This window comes from Epinephelus lanceolatus, chromosome 2 (genome assembly GCF_041903045.1).
Source record: "Epinephelus lanceolatus isolate andai-2023 chromosome 2, ASM4190304v1, whole genome shotgun sequence".
In the NCBI taxonomy this organism is placed as follows: Eukaryota; Metazoa; Chordata; class Actinopteri; order Perciformes; family Serranidae; genus Epinephelus; species Epinephelus lanceolatus.
This window is the reverse complement of record NC_135735.1, coordinates 34,234,622-34,260,508: the sequence shown is the minus strand read 5'-3', so window position 1 is coordinate 34,260,508 and position 25,887 is coordinate 34,234,622. Positions and strand designations below refer to the sequence as shown.

The window sequence follows — 25,887 nt, the reverse complement described above, 5'->3', positions numbered from 1 at the left end:
CCGGGTGAAGTCTCTCTTCCTGTGGGCAGCTGACTCTGTGTCCGCAGCTGCCTGTACCAAAGGGCAGCATGAAGGAGGGAGAGCTCTCTCTGCAGCTAAATCTGGGGAGCAAGACATTTCTAGATGTACACTGCACACTGACTGACAAGAGAAAAAAAAATGCTTAAAGGAATCTCAGTCAACTGAGGGGGCTCTGATTGAAGATTTGAATCTCTGACTTTCAGGAGGCAGCCCTGCGTCTTTATTTAACTTTTCTTTCTTTTTTCTGTCTCCCTGTCTCAGTGTGCTCGGGTGTGGATCCCCGATGCAGAGGAAGTGTGGAAGTCTGCTGAGCTGACCAAGGACTACAAAAATGGGGACGCCTCCCTGCAGCTTATGCTGGAGGATGGAAAGGTGAGGATGAATAGAGGTTCATATTTTTCTTTTCTCAGCTCTTCTTGTTGCATCCTCTGTTTCTCTCTCTCTGCCTCAAAGACACTTCAAAGTGCTGCTGGGTCTCATTAGTGGTTATTGGTTTTACCATTAGCTCTTTCCACAAATGAGACCTGCTCACAAAGATGCCCCCAAGGAGCATTTTAAATGTATAGCAGTAAATTCAAATCCTCATCTAGGAATACAAACAGCTTCCAGGCAACAGCACTCCTGTTAATGAAAGAATGCGAAGACCATTTGCCATATTGCTCTTAATCATATGTAAATGTAACTGGCAACATCAAGGCGGTTACTGTATGTTTGTGGTTCTGGCTGTTGAAAGGAATATTTCAATCCTCAAATGATTATGTGTGTATCAGTTACTCTTTGCATGTTACATCATATTTGTGAAGGATGCTTTGTTATTCTCATGTGCCTCCACGGTGAACAAAAAACCCAAATCTGAAAATTCTTGATGAATTGAAGTCATGTGGCCACGTAAAACAACAGCAAAACAATGTCAAAACATCTGTTTTCAAACTCTCACACAGCTCGTGCAGTATAATCCGAGTCCCATTTATCCAGACACGTCCCTTTCTGTCAGGGAACTGAACTAGAAGTTAAACCTATCTATACTCTCTTTAAAGGGATAGTTCGGGTTTTTGGACATGAAGTTGTGTGAAACGCTGACCATCTGTAGCTCTGATGTGACAGTGTCACTACTGTCAACGAGCCTCCTGCTCTGAGAAATGGCCCGTAGCTTACCGGAGAAAAAGTAGTTCTGAAGATGTACGGGGGACACGTAACCAAAAGGTTTTAAGCTACAAAAAAGTATGCATGTGTTTTGTTAGACTATTTCAATAATTTTAAAACATCCCCGCATTACATCAGACCTTGCTATCAATTGGGGCTATTTTCAGGCCAGTATCACTCCGCCTCACTAATAATAGCCTACTGGTTCTCTGTTGGAAACAGCCAATGAAGTTTTCGTTAGCCGTTGCTATCCTGCCCACCTGCACGGCGTGGTGATGAACTGTCTAATTGATTTCTGTTGGCGTGCTGTCTTGCGGGCCTGCACGGCAGAGTGATACTGTAATGCGGGGATGTTTTAAAATTATTGAAATAGTCTAACAAAACACATGCATACTTTTTTGTAGCTTAAAACCTTTTGGTTACGTGTCCCCCGTACATCTTCAGAACTACTTTTTCTCCGGTAAGCTATGGGCCATTTCTCAGAGCAGGGGGCTCGTTGACAGTAGAGCATCAGAGCTACAGATGGTCAGCGTTTCACACAACTTCATGTCCAAAAACCCGAACTATCCCTTTAAAGCCAGACTCCTCTGACAAAAACAGTAATTTTACTTGCAGAGCTGTGGGCAATAAATCTTAGAACATTGGAAAGCCTGTTTATTTCCCTTTCAAATGGTGCCACATTTGTAAGGAAAATGAATTTGTGGGATGAGCAGCAGAGCTGAGTATGTGGGTTGCGCCCATGAAATTTGCCATATCTTCTCTGCCAATGCCAAACAGCTTTTTTTTTTGCTGTTGCTCTTGACTCTTGTTTTGAGCTTCTGGTACCCCCAGGTGCTGACAATCAGGTCAGATACCTGATTGCTGACAATCAGGTACCTGATTGTCAGCAATCAGGTACCTGATTGTCAGGTACTACTGACAATGGGGAGGAACATTATGTTCAGAGATGAGTCCAGATTCTGCCTACGGCAGTTGGATCATAGGGTCAAAGTGTGGAGAAGATGCGCAAAATGCTTTGCTGATTGCTGCACTGATAGAGTAACATCTTTTGGTGGAGGCAGTGTGATGGTGTGGGGCCCCACATGTTGATCCCTCACTGGAAAAACAAGGCTTGTCATCATTGGAGGCAGTCTCAATGCAGAGAGATATCGAGATTAAATTCTGCAACTAGTGGCAATCCCATATCTCCACAGTCTGGGACTGAACTCTATCCTCCAAGATAACAACGCTCGCCCCCACAGAGCAGGGTTTACGAGAGACTACCTCCAGAATTTGGGAGTGGAGAGGATGGAATGGCCAGCCAGCAGTCCTGACCTCAACCCTATTGAACACTTGTAGGATCAGCTTGGGTGTGCTGTTCCTGCCATAGTGACCAACACAACCACGTTGGATGACTCGCGACAAATGCTGGTTCAAGAATGGGATGCCATCCCACAGCAGTGTGTGACCAGGCTGCTGACCAGCATGAGGAGGAGGTGCCAGGCTGTTGTGGCTGTGTATGGTTCTTCTACACTCTACTGATGCTCCTGTTTCTTAAATGGATATATTGTTAAATTGCCAATATGTCTTTTGTCTTCAGACTTCAATCATCCAATCCACCAAACAACACCAAACGAGAGTCAACAGCAAAAAAAAAAAGCTGTTTGGCATGGCAGAGAAGATTTGGCAGATTTTTCATGGGCGCAACCCACATACTCAGCTCTGCTGCTCATCCCACAAATGCATGTTTCTTACAAATGTGGCACCATTTAAAAGGGAAATAAACAGGCTTTCCAATGGTATAAGATTTATTGCCAAGAGGCATTGTTACAACAAAGAAATAATCTACCAAACACAAATTTCCTTACTTTTTGTGCTTAGTTTAGATGATTGTGCAGCCTTGATGGAGTCATGACCTCTCGGAGTGCCCTCTGTGTTGTTGGCTGCTCTTGAAAAATAATGCTCTCAATTAGTCAGACAAGCAGTACAATAATCTAATTTATTCTTGATGTTGTTTGCAGAAAGACTTTCTGTAACTGAATTAAACCAAACAAGTTTCAGAAAAAGAACATGATCCATTTAAAAGGGAAATAAAAAACAAAAGTCAAATGTTTCCATGCAGAGAGAGGCACCAAACTGAAAACAACATTAATACAATACAGCTTTGAATGACTGGTGGTTTTGCTCCAGAGCCGTGCCAAATCAGTAGCCTGTCTCATGACATTTTTGAGAACATGCATGAAATACTGTATGAATACTTTTATTGGAAGTGGTTATTGATTATTAGTCAGCCGCAAGCAGCCAGACCTTTAAAACTGCAACAGCCAAAAGTGTAAAGGAGCTCACAGATGTTCATCTTGACGAAATCTCAATGTATTTTATCACAGTACTTGATTTAACCAAATACTTGTCACTTTTGGCTCAAGCAATAAACAAAGGCATGTTTCTCTCTCTTCATTTGGTGAGTACAAACATAGGACGTATTCTGTTAGCATAGTGAGGATAACTGATACTTGTTTTGAGAAAATCAACACGACAGTCGTGTTGAATTTTGACCATGGCCACAGAAAGTACTTACATCTTATCGGCTGGCAGTAAAAACAAGTCAGGACACCTCAGACACATTTTAATCTCAGCTCTTGCACTGAGCTGCTTAATGTGAGTTAATGTAATACCTGGTCTGTGGAAGACATGAGTACGAATAATGACACATTACAACTGGAAAGAGTATCATCTTAATATGTACAATAAGTAAGAGGATATGAACACAGGTTATGGCCAGATTTGGACTGGTTCACCATCTTTTCTTTTAAATGTATGAATTCCTCGTAATGTGTTGTGTTCTTTGTTCGATTCAGCACACTCTGTTTTAACTTTCTCTTTGCTCTGTTCTCCTGGTCATCTTCAGAACATTGAACACAAACTGGACCCCAAGACGAAGAACCTGCCTTACCTGCGAAACCCCGACATCTTGGTGGGCGAGAATGACCTCACAGCACTTAGCTACCTCCACGAGCCGGCCGTGCTGCACAACCTCAAAGTCCGCTTCATCGACTCCAAGCTCATCTACACTTACTGCGGTAGGTGGCACATTAACCGTCTAATGAAGCTCTGATGTATGTTGTCAGTGTTTCAGAATAAATTCATACTTTCAAACAACCTAAGGTGTAATGAATGGTAATATAAGGAAAAAATACAGAGATTGAGTCAAGAGGTGAAAGAGGTATTCATATTGTACATGTCTGTTTGATCAAACAACATGAAAACATTTCACTATCAATCTGTAAAATTTTCCAACACACTTAACACATGAGGTTGGCATTGATTTCTATTGTGTTTATGGCTCAGTCATTGAAAACAACAGAAACCCCATTCATCTTTTTGCACTCATTATGGCATGCTAATCAGCAGAGTAATGTCTGAAACTGGATGGTCTGACAGTTTATTAGTTAAGCACTGATATGATGTCTGCGACCTTCAATAACCTTTGTTGCATTCATACTATAAATCAAGCATTGTTTATTGTCTCCATTCAACACTTAAAATGATGTATGCTTTAGTATCAACTGTGTCTACACCAGGCCCCCAGGAAGTGAACCGTGCTTTGAAGCCAATTTTTGTAGCGGCCAAACTGTTGGAATTACATCCAACACGTAGTGCCCTGCGGCCTAAAAAGACTTTTCCTATTGACTTAGATGTAAAAGTGATGTCTGCAAATTAATGGATACATTTTTGCGAGCGTCACAACCCTGGTGAAATGACTCGTTTCACAATTAGGATTTAAACCATTCAGTCTGATAACTTTTGGAAAGTCTAGAAGAGACATACGATTGAATCATTTTATCCCCACTCAAGTTAGCGGAGCGCTAAACTGGAAGTAGCCAACTTGGTCAGGAGACGTCTGTAAGCCACACAGTGCGGAAGCAGTTCCGATCATCCATTTGATTTTATATGTGACAGTTCAACTTTATAGGCTTCTTGCACCACTGAGCAGCTTTAGTAAGAATGAACGGGGTCCCACCTTCAATGCTGTATCCATTTCTTTCTATACATCCATGATCTACACTCATTGATAAAACTAAAAAGCAAGCCTTCATTCAAGAGCATAAATATGCAGTATGACATATGTTTCATTTAGTTTTAATCTTTTTTTTTTTTTTTTTTTGAGTCATAGTCACTTTGCTCTTGAGACCCCCGAATCTCCACTGGTACTATATTTTAAAGTTTCGTATTTGCTACAAATACGAAATAAGGAAAATTAGGAAAACATTATGTCCACCTGTAACAATTTTGTTAGACCAGGCTTTATGTACCTCACAACTGAACCAACTGGATAGTGAAACATAATGGATGTAAACATGTGCATCATGTTTATGTTTTAAGATGGGCTACTTACTAAGTTTTGTGGAGAATGGCTGAACGTGAGCAACCATAGGTGGATGCAACCAAACTTGCACCTCCTGGCTTAGAAGCTGTAGCATATGGAAGCACTTTGGCTTGGAAAAGGAACCTGGATAAGAGCCACACTGTATGCAAGTCAATCAATCTGTTAATTATGGATCATTATATATACACACTATGATTTAAAAGTAGCAAGTAGTCACACAGTGGGAAAAAATAAATCGTGTAGAAATCAAAAACACTGATGCATCAAGATGCATTGATAATCATTTCTATTATGGCATTGTAGCTTGCTGAATATGAATTGAATGGTGAGGTGCGTAGAGATTCCCACCCCTGATGTATATGTGATAAAATCTGCTTTCTGGATACATGCAAGTTCCTCCTCTCTGTTTAAGTTATTGAGAACAGTGTGAGCTCCAACACCTTCAAATGTGATAATGAACAATATGCAGTATATAGGTTACTGTATATGAAGTACAACACCTACCTTCCTAGTTTGGAAAGAGGCATCTCAGTGTATTACCTGTTCAATGTGGTCCAATTCAGCTGCGGGTGAGCTCATACTTTCCCTTTATGTTCTGTGTCATAGGAATCGTTCTGGTGGCCATCAACCCGTATGAGACGCTGCCAATCTACGGAACGGACATCATCAATGCCTACAGCGGTCAGAACATGGGAGACATGGACCCACATATCTTCGCTGTGGCAGAGGAGGCTTATAAACAGATGGCTAGGTTTGTGTGTGTGTTACCTGAGTAGCCTCGACTTTAGTCTCCTTGTTGCACAGCCCCCTCTCTCTTCTGGGTTTGTAGGTCAAAGCTCAGCCAGAAATAGGCTCATGGTGGTCTCACCGTCTCCCTCTGTCTTCTTTGCTCTTTTAATATTGCTTTTCTCTGCAGGAGCCAACTAGTAGATCTCTTAAGCCACTCTCTGGGAGTTTATATCATCAACCTACACGTGTGTACTAACAGTACTGTACACCAAATTTAATTAGCACTCAGATCTCCCACCGTCATTGCTTCACTACTGCAGGGCAGCTTTAGTTGAAGCTGGCAGTAGTCAGCAGTAACCCTCTCAGTATGTCCAATATGACGCTGCACAATTGATTCTATTCATAATCTCAAGATGTTACAGATGTAGCCTGTTGAATCTCAGTGTGCAAAAGATTCTCTCAAAGTCTGGGTGCTTTAACTGCAAAGGCAGTCACCTTCTGTCAGGGAGCCAGTATAAATGACTTAAGGAGAAGGTAATATTTTATTTTTTTTAATATTTTTTGCTCATCATATGACTCAATGTTTAAAATAAAAAGTATGCAATCCGTAATACTTTCTATACTGAGATGAATCATTTGAGTTAGTAATCTGTGTTCCAGCCAGTCGGAGTCAGGGACTGTTGATGCGTGGCATCACATGTGACGCCACTGGTAAACACTCAGCCCAAGTTGTTGTTGTGAAACATGACTAAAGTTTCTTTACATAGGCCAGTTTGACATACAGGGTCTCAACAGGCATCAAATGCTCATAACATCAACAGTTCACACCGCCCACACAGACCAGGGTCTCAAGGAAGACAAGGAAAACCTCCCAAAATTGTAAAGTCTAAGACACAAAAAAATCAAAGAAGACCTGGGAGAGGAAATTTAACCAAATATTGTAACTTCGTAAAGGGCTTAAAAAGGTGTGTTAACACCTGCTCTGTCTGCAGGCACTGAATATGTTTGGTGATGACAGCATCTGACACTTTCTATCTGCCCAAGAACTAACTTGGGCATTGTTTGTGTCACTCTCTAAATATTAAACTTCACATAATCAGTACACATCACAGTCACCACCCTTAAAGGGCAACTCTGGTATTTTGCCATGTTTGTGTGTAAAGTGACTTATGGGAACAACAATTTTTTATATTGGTCCAGTATTGAGCGTGAGGGCTTCAGCCAACAGCTACCAAATAGACTGCAGTCTAACAACTTGCCGCAGTGTGCATCATCAATATACATCCACTAAAAGTACTAGTTTTGCTTGATAGACATTTTTGTTAAAGAGAAAGATCCTTTTTGTTTAACCAGAAACACCTTGAAGTCGCTTTCAACAAACCCACCAGACTATTTAAATAAACATTAATTTTAGTATGTCTAGAGCTGGCATATTTTCACATCTGTTAAATTAAGGGTTTATTTTAACCAATCCAGAGCCGGTTATAATTGGAACATTTGAAAGATGAACACAGGTGGTTTTTGTGAGTTGTTGTGTTTTTATCGACTTCAAACTAGGTGTGTTTATTTAAATTGAGTCTGGTTGCTTTGGTGATAGAAATTTTGTGTCTGTTTGTGGTTAAACGAAAAGGATCTTACTCATTAACAACAAGGTCATCTCTGTGGGGCAAAAACAAGCACTTTAAGTGGATTTAAATTGAGGGTGCAAAGTGGTTACATTACAGACTGTTTTGTGGCTGCCAGCAACTGTACTCCTTCTCAGTACTGGACCAGTTAAAAAAACAAAACAAAAAAAAAAAAACATGGTTCCCATTAACCATTAACCGTTACCATTAACTTTTAGCCTTACTCTCAACATCATTGACTAAAGTAACACTAAAACCCCTCTTATGCCCATTAGAGCCAACACTTAACTTCTCATGACTGGCAACAATTTTCTACATGGCCTCAATTCTTTACGAGTACACTAACCTGTGCTATACAGAGTTTCCTAAAGTTGTTTTTTTTTTTTGTTTGTTTGTTTGTTTGAACTGTCAGGGATGAGAGGAACCAGTCGATCATTGTGAGCGGGGAGTCCGGAGCAGGAAAGACAGTATCAGCCAAATACGCCATGAGATACTTTGCTACGGTCAGCGGCTCCACCAGCGAGGCCAACGTCGAGCAGAAAGTCTTGGCTTCCAACCCCATCATGGAGGTGAGGACTGGAAAGACCTTAGATCACTTCTAGTTTTATCTTAAAGAGAAGCTGTTTCTTACTGACGCTCAAGGACACTATAAAAGAAGGAAATGACATGACGTCAGTGACAGCGGGCCACAGTGTGGTGCCACTTCTATTGTAGTCAATGGGGTGGGCACAGCAAGTCACACTATAATCCATCATATCTTTGTTGTTTCAGCTTTGACTGAAAAAACCCTTCCACCAATTTTTTTTTATCTAAAAGCATGTGTGTGTGTTTTTTTGTTATTGGTCCAAACAGATCATGAGTCTGTCTGTCAGCTGCATATAGCTCAGCTCAAGCTCCTGTTTGCTCAAGTCTATATCACGATCCAGACCAAATGGAGCTGGATCGACCTGTTATCACTGACCACACCACAATCATTTCTAGATCAAGTTATTAATGGCTCCAATTATTATTCTGGCTGGACTCAAGATGAAAATATCCACCAGACTAGGACTTGACCATATGTTACAATGCCTTGCAGTTTGCCTCAGTGATTTACATGCATACTAGTGATAGTCATTCAACGTTAGTTTATACTATTAACTAGAACACACACGTCTTAACAATGATTTAGGTAGAGAGGCTGTAACATTTGCTATCACTCACCAACATCTCAGCTCCCTGTCTGTTTCTTGTACACCTTTGCAAGGATTATTTCTTACTGCCATTAATAGTTTTATCTCCCAATTAATGTAGGTTGCCAGCTGGCTAACGTTAGCTAAACAAAGTGCAAATGCTAACGTAGTTCATTGACAAACAAAGTAACAAGTACCAGTAAGTGACAAAATTCCAGATTTATAATAATTTGGCAATAAGTGCCCCCTCATGATAATATTAGAAAACATTGTGGAGCTGGCTAACGTTAGCCCTCCTCAACATTAGTAAATATCATTAGCTGTTTGAAAGTTAGTCAGTAACTGATAATCAAATAAATGTAGCCTACAATACTACCTGCCAACAGCAGGTAGCCTTACCTATCTTGGATCCAGCAGGGGCTTAAGATGCAGCTGCTGGGCAGAGCCATGATATTGACTAATAACAAAGAAAATGAATGCACGCATTTAGATAACAAAAGTCATCATGTAATGTGTGTCTTAATCTGGTGGAACAATGTTTCAGTCAAAGGTGAAACAACAAAGATATGATGGGTTATAGTGTGATTCACTGTGTCCACCCCATTTACCTCGTTAGAACTGGCACCAAAGTCTAGATTCAATGCAAACCTAGAATTTTTTTTTTATCATAAAATGATGAATATGTTTCAAACCTTTTGACAGCATTTTTTCTAAAATAACTCTGAAGACTTAAAATCACCATCTTGAATTACTCATAGATTTTCCACTCATTGAATCTCTGAAATCACTTGATGCAGCTTTGAACACAGGAGCGCCGCCAGGGATTTTGGGCCCCATGAAAAGAATTTTTACTGGGCCCTATACACAGCCGGCGGTGAGGCCGTCAAAATTTTTTTATGCTATTTTACATAAAACAAGCATTTTGATGGTATTTTTGACTATGATTCCCATATTTGTGAGAAAAGAACAATCTCTTCCTCCACTTCCACATTCCACCCTGAAAAACTTGAAGAGGATCCTGGACCTGGCTCTGTAGAGTGTACGTGACATACATAAATTATGTAGTATTTCCTATAATGTAGCCTAACTATTGTAATAGCATCATAGTCACCGTTTCAGGTGGCCTCCCACCATTTTGTTTGCTTTCAGTGATTTGACCAAAACTAACAAAAGAAAATGTGATTTTCACTAACAATCCCCTACTGCTCACTGTCTCCCTCTTGTTGGTCTAATTTATCTCCAAAACTGTAGACTCACAGGTGGTGGCATTGGATTTGGGGTGAAAAAATACATATATGAGGCTATATGGTCGTTAATCTATTTAATCTTCTGATTTCACACACATCACAAATTTTCTCCTCTGTTCCTACTGCAATTCTTCTGTTTCAGCGATAGCTGAATTTTAACAAAACAAAAAAGTTCAGAACGATTTTTATTTCATTTATTTTAATTAATCTTTTCCATAATAATAGATTCATCTTTTATATCTTTTGTGTGTATTGTTTTTTGTTCTTATCTGACATTTGAGCTTATAGACCATGGACAAAGTTAATTTTCCATAACTTTCCACCACATGAACCACTAACAAGCCCACTTTGCTTTTTGAAATACTGGGTGATATACTGTCGACCCTTTGCTTCTTTCTCCTCTCTTAGCTTCCTTTCTTTCCGTTTTTGGCTACCTGATTTTTGAGGCATATTGCCGTCTCCCCCTCCTTACCCGCTGTCTGTGACAAATTACCGGCGCAGTGCAGCTGATCCAGTTGGACTGAACCATTTTACGTAAATAGAGAGGGGGGGTGTTAATGTTTCCAAAACAAATAAAGTTATTGTTACCAGTACATTGTAAATAAAATATATTTGTGATTATAAGTTAGTTAATAACTTAGTGTCATATTATTTTGTCAGTATTATAATTTTATTAGGCCCCTCTTAATCATAGGCCCCTAGAATCCTTCTCCTTTTCCCCCCCTTTTCGGCGCCCCAGTTTAAACAAACCGTGTACTTAAAATTACAAGTCAAAACACTTAACATCAGATGTGTTGTGGGTGGAAAGGACTGAGAAAAGCTCTGTTCCTTAGCTGTGAATTTGTCTTCAAAGTGAAATTCTTGCATCATATTTCCTGGCAGTTTGTGTGTCCTTTCCTTGGCCCAGTTGCTCCACAGTATATTCACAAGCTTAGTTGATTTGCAAATGATTTGGGCTGAATGTCATGCCGTTTGTCCTTCTCCTCTTGTCTCACTCTTGTGCTTTTTTTCTCCACTGGCATTTACTTACTCCCTTTCCTTCAGTCTCTCCACCACACTCTGTCTTTCTGGCCTTGAGCTGCTCTCCGCTGTTATAACACAGGTCTTATCCTCAACCATGTGTGTGTGTTTTGTATTTCCTCCTGTAGAGTCATGAGGATAGGAGGGGTTGGAGAGCTCCCCTGTGCCCATATGCCACTACCCCCTTCTCTCCTCCATCTCCTGCCATCCCCCACCCTCTCCGTCCTATCCAACCTCTCTACTAACATCACTCTTGTCCTCCTAGCCACTACTTTCACCTTGAGCCAATCAGAGACAAGCTGACAGAATGAATAGAAAGCTTTCTTTCGTCGCAGTGATGTCATCTCAGCCTCTAAGCCTAGATGCAGAGTAGATGGTTGCATCAGCCTTTTCAATATTACAAAACCTGTGTGTGCGTGACAGAGGGAGAGTGTTTGTGCGTGGTGTTTATATGTGTTTGGCTGATGCAGGCAGAGATTGGAATACCTGCTCTGCTGAAAGACTCCTTGTCTGCGGTGAAAGACTGTGTGTTTGACCTTAATTCAGCAAGAAGCCTCTGTGTTCACACACGATTTAACTCAGTTCAAGTCGGCTGATTGTATAGCTGGGGGGTGTGTGTGTGTTTGTATGAAGCCCCATTCCTCTACCGGCAATTCTTAGTGGGGTTATTGATCAACCCTGTATATTGAGCTAAGCCTGCTGACTTAAGTTGATTTATTTGCTGATGTATTGTAGCTCAGCAGGATTTGCCCATCGACACATCCAGCGCTTGTCTGTGGGAGGACAGAAGTCCTTTAAAACATCCTACTGATTTGTAAAGTTTGGACCAACCCCAAATTGTCTATTTCAGCTTGTAAGCTACATTATGTGAGGTTCTGGTGCACTCATTTTAGGATCAGGTGTGTTGTACATTGGAGAGCCAGGCTAGTTGTTTCCCCCTGTTTCCAGTCTTTGTGCTAAGCTAAGCTAAGCTAAGCCAAAGATACTCCCTGACAAAAGATGACGCATCACCAGCTGCGCCAATGGAATGATTCCCTTATGGTCTCCTGAGTGAGCAGTGGTCTCTCAATTGGAGCTGCCGTTTGTACACACATTGCAGTCCAAATGGTGTACCTATTTAAACCTAATACCTATTTAAACACCATCATCGTAACCTGTTTTATCTTTTTGTCTCTCAGGCCATTGGAAATGCAAAGACCACCCGAAACGACAACAGCAGTCGTTTTGGGAAATACATCGAGATCGGCTTCGACAACCGCTACCGAATCATCGGCGCCAACATGAGAACTTATCTGCTGGAGAAATCACGAGTGGTGTTTCAGGTGAGAGCACACTTAATTTTGAATGGAGGCACACACGAGGTGCTTTGTTTGTGCTCGTGTGGATATTTAATTGACTCGCATTCATTCCTTTAGTCATTACAGTCTACTACCCCTGCCTCAGCCATCACAGGTCCGTGCACAAAGTTAACCTTGGTTCAGTTTTGCACTTTATTTTTAACTCCACTCTTGAATAGACTTGACATACAACATTAAGCTTTAGTTTGGCTGTTTTTTCAAAGCATAGGCTAAAGTCATGGTGGCATTGTTGGGTCTTTCAGTCATCTTAACTCAGTTCCTTCCTGACAGTGAATTACATTCTTGCTGGAGGGTCCTCGAGCATGGTGAATACACTTTGTTATTAAGCTCACCTCACCCTCTGGCATCTCGCAGGCTTACAAGCAAAAGAGAATTTCCTCAAGTATTATCTGTGATTTGTTATTGTATTTGTCATCATAACCAGTCTACTTGAGCTCGTCTTCTTGACATTTGAGGCGTTTTTGCTAAGAATTCCTCAAAGCCTATCAGCACTAATGTATTAATACCATGTACTACAGCTGTAATGTAACATATTCAGGGGTTTGTTGGCTGGCATCAGAATCATTGTATTGTAGCCAGGATCTGTGAGTTATAGCTTACTGCCTAGTTTGAACCATTACTGCGAAAGCCCACCTGGGATCTTATTTATCTGGAGTCAGATAACAGCTTGAAACGTTACAATGAAGCTAGCTGTAAATTATGGTGGAATTACATTTGCATTATGGGGTTATGTGTGTTTGACGGTCTGCCCTTCTATTGAATCCTCACATTAAAAAGACAGATTTTTTCCGAAATTTGTAATTATAAATGACACGACCTGCACACATATAAGCACTCTGAGGCCATGACTCAGTAGCTAATTGGCTTCGATTGGCTTACACATGACTTTCGTGCTACACACCCTATACACAAACATGTATGCAGACATGGACAGCAGCTGGACAACAAGCAGGGGATATGCAGGAAAACACACACATAACTCAAGTTATCTGATGAGTTTGAGTGTGATGTCTCACTATATGGGATACTTATTTTCAATGTCCAACTTCTCATGTACCATGTCACCAATCGCAGAGGTCATATGGTGGCCCAGTAGTTAAGATACATACCATGTAAATGCAACATCTTCGATTCCAGCTGAAGACATTTTTCTTGCATGTCATACCTTCTTCTCTCTCCCTGCATTCCTTGTCTCAAAAACCTGATTTATGGGTGCTCGACACTTTTGATGAGTGGTGCTCGACAGAAACGATGTATTTTTGATAGGAATAAAGTGTCACTTGATACTTGTTTTTTCATGTTGCAACTCTGGAGAATTTTGTTATGCTGCAAACAATGTAATATAAGTTTAAGTTAAGTTACTTTATTACACACTGGTCCGAAAGACACACACATGCACAAACAGGACCTATACATGCACAAAGTGGAGAGATGTCAGAGTGAGGGGGCTGCCCTTGGTGAGGCGCCCCGAGCGGTTGGGGGGTTCGGTGCCTTGCTCAAGGGCACCTCGGCAGTGCCCAGGTGAACTGGCCCCTCTCCAGCCACCAGTCCATGCTCCATATTTTGGTCCGGACGTGGACTCGAACAGGCCACCCTCCGGTTCCCAACCCAAGTCCCTATGGACCGAGCTACTGCCGCCCCATATATTGTCGCACAGTGTGATTGGTAGTGTTATTATTGTTGCCATGGAGATTCACTTCAATCCACACCAGCTTCAAACTGCACCAGCGTCTCTCTCCACAGAAGCAGCTGTCTGTCAGCAGCAGCTCCTGCAGAGCTGAGAGGTCAACAGCCGGCCCAACTGCCTTCACCAGGTTGACAGCAGACATTTACTGAAACAAAATATTTTCAATTTCAGCACCATTGGGGGAAATCTTTTTTTTTTATTATTATTCATTGATTTTATTCCTGACCATAGTGAGTGAGGGTAATCTGCCGCTCACAGACTGGGAGCTGATCAGTCAATGAATATATAGTTAATAAGTTGAAAACACATACACAGCGGGATATTTGTTTGGTTTAAACAGCTTTCTGTGCGGTTTACCCTTCACTAAACAGGAGAGAAATAAAATCGGACCATAAAAAAAGCAGGGTGTCTTTGGTTACCATGGAGACGACTTAAACCTTTAAAACCTTTCACTGAGGCATGAATTGAAAACTGTGCGCAACTGTTTGTCTGTCTAGCAACTCTCATTAAAAGTGTCAAGAGCCCATAAAAATGGACCTCAGTTCTGGCTGACTAATGGGAAGGTGTTAAACCACAGTGTGAACAAACCTACAGTTATTTATCTTACTAACAATCCAACAATGCTGCTAACCCGGGTCAAAACATTTAAAATGTTCCCACTTTCAAGTATTCAGTGTTCTTCCTTCTATGCTTGAAATCCTCACAAGTATGAAGAGGTGCGGTCAACCAGACTCACACACACATGCAGTCTGCTCATCAGACTCAACCTGCACTAAGAGTCAGTCTGCCCCTGATGTCCTTTAGGGCAGAAGAGGTATGCTGCAATAACTTCCTTCTTCACAAAGACAAGTGGGAGGAAACAAAGTAAACAATCCATCTGTCACGTTGGATAACAGCACAGCACTCCTTTCCTTTCCTTCACATTCTCTCTCTCCTCAGTGTCAAAGATCTGTGCCATTTTTCTGTCTTAATCCTTCCTAGATACTATTCTCTCTCTTTACAGCCCCCACAAAGTCTCAGAGAAACCAAATCAGTGCACATGTTTAACAAGCGTAAGAACGTCAAACCTCTAATGATCTTATAAGTTCATACTCAGTGGGTTGCATCCAAGTTTCATCTAGATAAAGTGTACTTACCTTTTTTCATATATAACTTTATTGTATATTCAGTGGGTGTGTTTGCTTACTGGTGGAGCCAGTAGGGCAGTGTCTAGATAAAGAAGCATATTTTAACTCTGCACACACATTTACGCATGAGTGCATGAGCACACACACATGCGTGCACTGCACACACACACACACTGCTGTCTTAGGAAGCACTGTTGCGGAATGAGGATGTTGGTTGAAGAAGTGATCACTTTCCTCCTCACATTTCTCACATGCTTGGCTGCAGTACCACCCAATTATAGGTGTGTTTGTGTGTGTCTGTGTATGGGTGTGGCTGTAGTAGCACCAGTGTAGGACACAGGTAACAGTTTTTTTTCCAGCACACTGTTGATGTTCTTTTAACATTACAGTTATTTATTTTAACTAGAAATGAATCTGTAGCTCCACACCTCTGTCTGTATACAGTGATTTGCCAGTTGTGTTATTTATGCCCATTTACTGTATGATCTGTCAGGTAATATCTTTTCCTGGGTATGAGAATATATGCACAGGTGGCCACATCTTGTGTGTGATTTCCTGTACATCTGGGGAAATGTGAGTGTAGAACATAAACATGTAATAATCTCATCTGACTCAGTAATATCTGTTGACATGACCTTGAGCAGTGCACTTAATCACCAACTGCTCCAGTCGAGTGTCCAGATGTTAAACTGTCAGACTGTATAGTCATAAAGCACATCTGATTATACATTAGAAATGTGATTTTCCTTGCATGAATGTAGGTAAAAAAGTGTAGAATGTGTAGATCCATTCATGCAATGTATCATGCATTTCCCTCTGTAGCATTACCGGTAGTAACTCTACATAAATGAGGGATTTTAGTGCGGCTGCCTGGCACTTGAAGAATGGCACAGGAGGCAGAAGTCAGTGGTTTAATTAAGCAAAAATCACAATGAAACAGAGAAGAACAAAACCCCCGGGAAAGTTAACAAGGAGGGAAAAAACTTTATAATTACGCTGATGTTGGCTCACAGAACATCTGATGTTGGGGTGCACATTTAAACACAGGATCCAGGGAGCCATTTGAACACTTTATTGTAGACATGGTAGGTGAACAGTTCTAAAGTGGATTATTTCAATAAAAAGAAACATTAACAGAATACATTACAGCTCTGCATAGTGTTAAATAATAATGATAACAAATAATATTAGTAAATTAGGTTATCATTGAACTTGTGTCATTAATGCATCCACTGTCATTACTCTTTTTTCTTCTAAGCAACAGTTTAAACTCAGGAATCTTAGAACAATAAACACAAAACAATCTTTTAACTTCCAATAATACACACAGGATCAACACATTAAAATATTAAACGTGAAAAGTCCATATACCACTCACATTGGTCCTCTTTGTGTCCTGCCTGGCATGTTTGGAGGGAAAAGGAGTGTCACAGGCCTGAAGGGTGGGGTTTTATAGTTTTGGGGGGAGTGGTCTAGTCAGGAGTGACAGTCTGGTGCAGGTGGGGTGGAGGGTTGCGATTTAACAAATAACCTGAAAAAAACTAAAATAATGCCGCCTCACAGCAAGTTGCAGCTCTTCCAGTCAATGGCTAAGTGGCTTTCTAAACCCCTCCTGGCCCCACCCTCATTGGACTAATGCCTAGTTTACATGTACATGGGTATATTTGAAAACAGGGTTTTTCACTTCTTCATTCTCGAAATAAATCCTGTCCACACATGCACTGTTTAAAAAACATGACAACGCAAAACGACAATTGAAGTGCTATCAGTGTCAGGTGTTGATATAACCCTTACCTTAAAACCAAGCATAGAAAAAGAAGATGTCAGCCAATCAGAAGTCTGAAAAAAATGCTATTATAGGAAGACTGGCTGGAGCAGTGACCTCCACAGCACATTCTTGCGCCTCTGTGCCTCAGTACACATTTGTGTTTAAACATGTAAGTCCTGCTACCAAGGTTAGAGCCAGTGGTATTTTAACCACATCCTCCAAACCATGAAATGTCGACTTAGTTGTGACACCTCACAAAGGAGATAACGCTGCATACTGTGACGTCAACATTGAAAGAAAAAATCTTAAGCCTGGAAAGAGTTTTACAGAAGGTCAATTTCCAGTGTCTTTAAACGCAGTGGACAAAAGGCCAAAACACATAAAAAAGGCTAGCTTTAAATTTACGTGTGTACATGTGGATGAGGCCTAAACCACTGGATGGGGATTAGGTAAACATTAGAGGGCTATTCCCACTGAAACCTGATCCTAACAGGAACATAGCAAAGATTTGAATGCTAACAATATTTCAAAGTGAGCAACTATTAATAAACGTTCCTCCTATGATGAACTGTGAGCCCTCCCACCCATAACTAGCCACCAGTGTCTGGTCTCACATAAAGAGGAAGAGACCTCTGCACATGAACCTAGTGAAGGAAAACCCATTTCATTTCACATCTTTTTGATTAAATTAGAATGAAACTGACTAATGGATGGCTCCGCTCGCCAGACGCATCCTGACGGCAGTGATTAATGCGCTATGTGTAAGCAGTCTGGGCATGTGGCATGTATGGAGGGAAAGTTGTTCACCACCTTACATTATATGATGTCATGCTTTCTTCCAGGCTGACGAGGAAAGGAATTATCATATCTTCTATCAGCTCTGCGCATCATCCCATCTGCCTGAGTTCAAGACTCTAAAGCTGAGTAAGTCTCACACACCTGTGCGCGCACACATACACACAGAGCTCCACAGTTGAGTCATGAGCAATTACAAAAACAGTACCTAGAAATCAGCTGATTCCCTGGCCCGGCAGGATCATCTCATCATTTTCATGTTTAAAAACCAGACACATACAGTATATCATCTGACCTAGAGCACTTACATAAGTGACAGCCGTTCTGAATCATCAGTGAACACAGAGTAACTGCTTGTATTGTGTTGAGCTGAAGTGGCTTCTCACAGCAGGAAAACTGAAAACACTGAAAATCGATCATTGACTCAGCCAAACAAAAAATAAGTGAAGTTTAATCTGCAGTAAATGAGAACTGCTTTTAACAACAACATCCACTGAAACTGATCCGGCCCAGAATAGAATCAATATAAAAATATTTCCCAAAAAAACCTTGATAAACCACAGTGAGGTGTCTGAAGAGCGCTGCCAGATTATCAGATTATATATATAGGTTTAGACGTATCACACTCATTGACTCAGTGGTTGAACAGGCTCTCATACAGAGCGCTCCCACTGTGGACCTGCACCTGCTCATCCTAGTCATGGGACACATACACACACACTGCTGGCACTGTCACTTGCAGCCACTCAGTTGGTTGTGCTCTCTCTCTCTCTCTCTCTCTCTCTCTCACACACACACTCACACACACACACACACACACACACACACACACACAGCTGCTGTCTTTTCCTCTCCTGCTGACTTCCTGGCTCAGTAAATGGGGTTGTTGTCACAGTCGCGTCAGTGCCTCTCGTTGCCAGGCAACAGGCCATGCCTTAATTCAGTGTAAAGTGTGTATAAAGACACTGATTGTGGGAAAGTTTAGCTAACATCATTCTTACACAGAAGTGTTCTTGATTTTACTTTTTTTCTAAGAACCCTGAGCCATATGCAAAATGGTGATCTGGTGCACTGATGTCACAGTGTATGATTTTAACACACAGCTCCGCCTGGCTAATGAGAAACATTATGTTTTCTTAAATAAATGTTACAGCTTCATTTTTCCTTATGTTAATTTCCAGTGCAGCTCTGCGTCATGAAGGAGGATGCTGTGATAGCACAGTTGTACCCAAGTTGCTCAGAGTTAAACTGCACATACTGCACTTTTTCTTAATGTATTCCCCCTCTCTGTTTCTCCACTCAGGCAGTGCAAATGACTTCTTGTACACCAAGCAGGGCCGCAGCCCAGTTATCGATGGTGTGGACGACACCAAGGAGCTGTCCACCACTCGCAATGCCTTCACATTGCTCGGTAACATGCACACCCTCACATATTTAAATAAATGCACATTCAACTGTGTCTTGAAAATGTATACATTGTAAGCCAGCAGTCTAATTTATGTTGAAGAGAACTAGAATAAACATTTTGTCATATCTCTCCAGCCCTTTGAATTTGGGGATAGACACAAAGGATAAGGACAGGCATGGTATAGTAGGGGTTAACAATGGGGTCACAACTCGCTAATATGTACGTGTGTGTTTTCCCTCCACAGGTATTAATGAGTCCTATCAGATGGGGTTGTTCCAGGTTTTGGCTGCTATTCTTCATCTGGGAAACGTGGAGATAAAGGACAGAGATGCAGACAGCAGTGCCATTCCTGTGAGGATTGTTTTTATACTGCAGTACTGATTGTCAGTTGAAACAGATTGCATGATATTAACAACTTTTTATCTGTAGTTATGTGATAGTCTGTATTAGACAGGAATCTAAAAATAAATATTATGTAGGGCCAGTTAGAGCCAAGGAATATCAAGTGAGGAGGTGATACTGTAAGTCAGGGCTGCTTATTAGCACAACTTGTTTACCATCAACCTGCATTTTATAATATATAATAATAATAATTTTATTTGTCAAGCACTTATCTAAACAAGGTTACAAAGTGCTTCACAAAGTGCATGAAAGTAAGACAATAACAATACAATGTTAAGAGCTGAGAAAAATAGTGTGTACAGAGGCAAAAATAGAACAAAAGGAAATAAAACACAAAAGTACAAATCAGGCATTAAAATAGAAAGCTTTCTCACAAATTTATGTTTTAAGCAATGATTTAAAAAAAAAAAGTTTTTGTGCTAGCCAGCCATATCTCCTCAGGCAGTGAGTTCAGGCTTTTCTTAGCTGACATCTTGCTGAGTGTCTCCTGGGCTTAGATGTTCCGAAGTAATCTGATTGGATTTTGGTTATTAGGTTGGATCAAAAATTTTTTTTTTAATTTCGCGTTTTTAAAAAAGAAAGGATTCTGAAATGGAGTTAAATCACATAATCCAGTCTTGGTTTTGATCTGGATCAAAGCGAGTGTATTGTTCCAAACTTTTTACTATGATAGGGATACCTTTGATCCAGAAAAAATAAGGATTATCCTGATCCCAGCAGAAGGGTGGATTTCAGGAACAGAGGGTAATAAAACTTTTAAATTGGTCAAATGTGTATATATATATACACATTTACATTCTACATTTATATTGTGCACTTGATTTGTTTTACCAGTATGATAATGTAGATAAAGTAGACAGTAGCTACCAAATAAGCCTTTCAGTTCAGTGAAGCAAAAGAAATTTAAAAAAGCTGTCAATATCAAACAAAAATTATCTAATTTGAACTTTAATTTATCACAGTGCATTCTGGTAGTTGTGGGTTTTGTACCTCTTAAGCAAAAGCAAATGCCACCATCCTTTTCCTTTATTTTCTCTGGTCATGAAGCACCAATTTCAGAAGTATTTGCGTCTTTTTACAGCATAGATAGCAAAGTTTTATCAAGAAAAAACATCTTTCCAGCAATGAAATACTTCTTTAATTACAATGACACAGCTAAAAGTAGTTTCTACTAATTGGATTCCCATGCTATTTTCTCTCTTCCAAAAAAAAACAAAAAAACTTTAATACTGGATGTTCTACCTGTTCTTCACATAGCTAGTAGCCTACATTTTGATATGTAGTCCAATTAAGAGCACTTGTCATTCAGATTTTGTATTCTTGAAAAGTCTGTATTATTCTGTTTTTGAACACCTGGACCCTAGTGATGATTTAATCTCTACTCTTTCCCTGTAGCCCAACAATCGCCACCTAACAGCATTCTGCGAGTTGGTAGGCGTGACCTACCAGGACATGGCTCAGTGGCTGTGCCACAGGAAGCTGAAGACGGCCACAGAGACGTACATCAAGACCCTCCCCCGCCTGCAGGCCACCAACGCCCGTGATGCTCTGTCCAAACATATTTACGCTAAGCTCTTCAACTGGATTGTGGAGCATGTTAACAAAGCACTAATCACCAATATCAAACAGCACTCCTTCATTGGGGTCCTCGACATATACGGGTACGTGTGTGCAGTAACTAGCCAATCTAACCTATTGTAACAGTTATCATGTACACCATGGCTCAACACAGTAGTGACGCAATTTGCACTGGCTTTCTTAGCAATGGAAAATATGTTAAACAAGGGCAACAGATATTGTTTGCTTAAATTTTTATTTGATAATTTGACTTAAGTAGTTTGTCTTGTAATTGATGTTATCCAGCTGCCTGACTTGTCTGTTCTTCCTCTTAAGGTTTGAGACATTTGAGATCAACAGCTTTGAGCAGTTCTGTATCAACTATGCTAATGAGAAACTCCAGCAACAGTTCAACATGGTGGGCAGCATGATTTTTTTTTTTTATTGAAAATCAAATTTACAGATACAAAATAGTGTTTTTTTTAATTGGTTTTATGCAAGTATGCAGCTTAATCCCTGTGTTTGTGTTTGTGTGTGCAGCATGTGTTCAAGCTGGAACAGGAGGAGTACATGAGGGAGCAGATCCCCTGGACTCTCATTGACTTCTATGACAATCAGCCGTGCATCAACCTCATAGAAGCCAAGATGGGCATCCTGGACCTGTTGGATGAGGAGTGCAAGGTACTTTTTAACTAGTCCACAAAAACAAAAAAAATAGTTTGTTACATTTAGTTATTCCAGTAATTCACCATCATTTAAAGGCACTTCAGATGCGGAGAGAATTGTTTTCAACACATGACAAATTGAATGAGATTTTTCTCCTTTGTCACAGTTTTGTTTTATTTGATGTAGCTGAACATTGATGCTGATCTTTTCAAGCGCTCTTCCTAAAAGTGCACATTTGTTTGCGAGACAGAAATCAATGGACTTCATCATAAGTGCTCTAATCTTTCATCTGTCTTTTAACGAGAGTCTGCAGTGGCACACGAGCTAGGAATAGAAATTACATAAGACTTGATGACTTATGAACACTGTTGGTGGAATAAAAACTTTCTCATGAATGTAAACAAGCAGCAGAAGTAAAGTCAGTCCGTGCTGCACACTGAGCAGAGACCTGTGGGTTGTGGTTGAACCTCTCAGTGAGAACCATCCATCCATTCACACCCACGTTCTGCTTTACATTTTTTGACAGTGGACCTGTCAGAGCCTCCCACCACACACTAGACCCGAGTCTCCAACACCTACACTCACAGTTCACATCAGAGTTCACCCACAGGAACTCTCAAACCCTGTTTGAAACTATGACCACTTTCTACCATGCACAGTAGGAAACAAGGCTTTTTTCAGTTGTATTCACAGTTGGATCGCATGTTTTATTATGTTCTTGATGCTTCACACAGCTCATAGTCATGTTGGGCTGATCTTTGGTTGAATGTATATAAAATATCAGAATTATCTGAAGTAAAGGCAAGACTCATATCTATACAGTCTACACACTTCCACAGCTTAGCACGCTTTGACCGCCTTACAAGGAATGGCAGGCCTGTCCGGTGCTCTTAGAGTCAATCTCATACCAGAAAAGACTTCAGAGATTAGGTCCAAAATATATTCGAGCACACAGAGTAGAGGCAACGAACTTTTCAATGCCAGAGGCAACTTCATCAGAGTCAGATGAAGACACATCTGACATCAAAACTTTTAATGTTCGTTGCCTCTACTCTGTGTGCTCCACCCTGATCTCTATAATCTGTCCTTTTTAGATCCTGTGTGGATGGCTGATTGTTTTATGTTATGTACCCTATGTTTAAAAAGGAGCACAGTGAGAAAAAAATAAATCTTCAAAAATCAAGAAATTAAGAAATCAAAAATTTTAATGCATTAACATTCATATTATAAACACATCGTATCCCTCTGAATCTTAATCAAATCAAAAAGTACCTAGAAATTCCCACCCCGACATGCGCTGTGCAACCAGGAAAAAAAACACACTTGTAAGATGTAATGCAAACTAATCTAATAACTCTACAATACCTTAAATTACTTGAAATGTTCAGTTGCTTGTCTCTCTCAGTGTATTTATAAGCAGATGGTTACATACATGTTTTCTCACTGATAGTTGACACTGTGTCTTCTCCCTTTCCACACCAGATGCCAAAAGGTTCGGATGATTCGTGGGCTCAGAAACTCTACAACACCCATCTAAAGACCTGCTCCCTGTTTGAGAAGCCCCGCATGTCCAACCGCGCCTTCATCATCCAACATTTTGCTGACAAGGTGGGCCTGACCGATGTGTTTGCTTCATATGCACACAGTGTTTGTCATCGAATGAGAGTTAAATTCATTACTTTGTAAGTTTGACATCCAACTTTTATTCCTCATTTAGTAGGGCTTGGTGTCATTTAAGAAATTACAATACCAGTACCTTTTAAAGTGATACTGATACCAATAGATTTCTTTATTTGATATATTTTCTTTTGTACATTATTCACTACCTTTAATGTGAGTGGAAGCATTTGGTTTCGTTAAATGCCACCAGACACCACAGACATTTGGTTTTGGTGGCATCTTGGCACGCTAAATTGCCAGCTCAAATTGTTATGCTTTTTAAAAATTTCCTGCTAAAATCCCAGTCATCATTGTGCCATGAGGTGAGTCTGTTGGTGTTGATTTTAAATGAGGCTCTGTGATTGACGCAGCCGTGAATGCTGAGAGGAAGATGGCTGCAATCCCTTCTTCTTCTTGCAGTTGAACACAGAGCAACTTTCTGCTCGTAAATTTATTCAGTGCACGTTCAAGTGTTTCATCAAATTTGTTGTGTTACCGGTGTCAGCAACAATGTCCTTTTTGCATATATCACATTGCCCGCAGTCATCAAACCTGATAAAATGGAGCCACACCTTTGATTAATACACTTGTGCAACACACACTATAGTCAAGCCTCTCAAAATACAACAACACACACACATGTGAGCCCCGTCTCTGGGCGTAACGTAGCGTTTATCCTGCATGTCTCTACGATGTGCAACATTAGACAGCCAATCACCAGCATTATTAGATCTTGGTACAAGCATGCTGCGTGCTTATTGGCTCACTGGTGCTGCTGAGATTTACTCCTCAGGTATCAAAATTTGGCACTGAATGACAAGGCATTTCTCAGTAACTCGAAAGTATAAAAACAGTTCATTTGGTGCCATGAAAGAATTGAAGTTAAGTGGCCTTAGCAGAAGCTGTGCTCAGCAGACAACAGTTAGGGACAGATTGGCTGCAGTGGCTGCTGCAGTGCTGGAGTTATTTTTAGGATGGCTCAAGGATGGATGACTTTTTTTCTTATTGTTAACATTGTTTTCAAAGAAAAAAGCAGTCCTGCAATGAAATGTTGAGGGTGAGTGTGTTTCTGAGGGGTGTAATCCACATTAGTGTAATAGTCCTGTAGTGAGGTGCTGAATGACACAGCGTTATTTTTCATGCCTGTTTTTAGATCCTCACTATAAGGTTACAGATAAACATGGCCAAGGACTAATGCGGGCTTTCCCATGCGGTTCACTGATATTAAAATGGGATCCTGGGAGATATTTCTGACCAGACATTTGCAAAGACTGATGATGATGTATTTAAAGAAACTTGTATCAGGAGTTCGTGTCTGCGTATGAGCTACTGAGCCACTTTAATTTGACGTAAAAGTGAGAGATAGAAACATTTACTATAAATGTATCTTAAACATGAGGAAAGTGTGACTGAACATGCTTCTTTGGGTCTGATTATTTGTTTGTTGTTTATTTATTTGCTGACACCTGCAGAAATGTGATTAGGAATAAAAATTGCCAGGGAGAATAGGTAAACCATAGTTTTGATTAGAAATGAAAGACCTGGATAAAGCCCAGCTAAATGTCCTGACAGTGATTCTAACGCAAACTGTGCTCTGCTGCTGTCGAGCAGGTGGAGTACCAGTGTGATGGTTTCCTGGAGAAGAACAAGGACACAGTGAACGAGGAACAGATCCATGTGCTTAAGGCCAGCAAGGTGAGGAGTGTGGACACACATGTACATTACGTGTATAATCAAGATGTGATCAGTCAAAAGCAGATCTTGACAAGATTTATGAGACATTTGAACACATCAGTGAAACAACTCAAAACGCTATGATGCTTCTACTGAGATCAAAGCCAAGAAGCCTGCAGCTCATGGGGAGCTGGTGCACCTGGCCTGTGTGGAAAAATAGACTATTGTTTAATGACCAGAAGTCCCACATGAAGGCTCGGGGAAGCAGCGCCCTCCTCTGGCCATGTGGAGGTAATGTTGGTGCCAGAAGTGATGACAAACGCTCAACATAGGAGATTTATGGTCAGAGAGGTTTAGATTTTATTTACACATAACAGACAAAGCTAAACACATACAGACAGTGAGGTCATTGGCTAAACATGACCTACAAAGGATGAATATAATTGTGGCGCAGCGTATGCAG

At 40.7% G+C, this 25,887-nt stretch overlaps 1 protein-coding gene across 2 annotated transcripts in view; it reads left to right on the top strand.

The window, feature by feature from the left end:
- Nucleotides 1-25,887, top strand: part of myo5aa (myosin VAa) — a 71,872-nt gene that overhangs the window by 21,417 nt on the left and 24,568 nt on the right. For both annotated transcript variants that reach the window (XM_078161027.1, XM_078161026.1), the window contains exons 2-14: nt 283-393; nt 4,052-4,223; nt 6,137-6,281; nt 8,297-8,453; nt 12,502-12,645; nt 18,106-18,187; nt 19,362-19,469; nt 19,711-19,817; nt 21,264-21,529; nt 21,762-21,843; nt 21,966-22,106; nt 23,574-23,699; nt 25,362-25,445. In XM_078161027.1, coding sequence (XP_078017153.1) covers nt 283-393; nt 4,052-4,223; nt 6,137-6,281; nt 8,297-8,453; nt 12,502-12,645; nt 18,106-18,187; nt 19,362-19,469; nt 19,711-19,817; nt 21,264-21,529; nt 21,762-21,843; nt 21,966-22,106; nt 23,574-23,699; nt 25,362-25,445 — 1,725 coding nt within the window. The remainder of the gene's footprint in view (nt 1-282; nt 394-4,051; nt 4,224-6,136; nt 6,282-8,296; nt 8,454-12,501; nt 12,646-18,105; nt 18,188-19,361; nt 19,470-19,710; nt 19,818-21,263; nt 21,530-21,761; nt 21,844-21,965; nt 22,107-23,573; nt 23,700-25,361; nt 25,446-25,887) is intronic.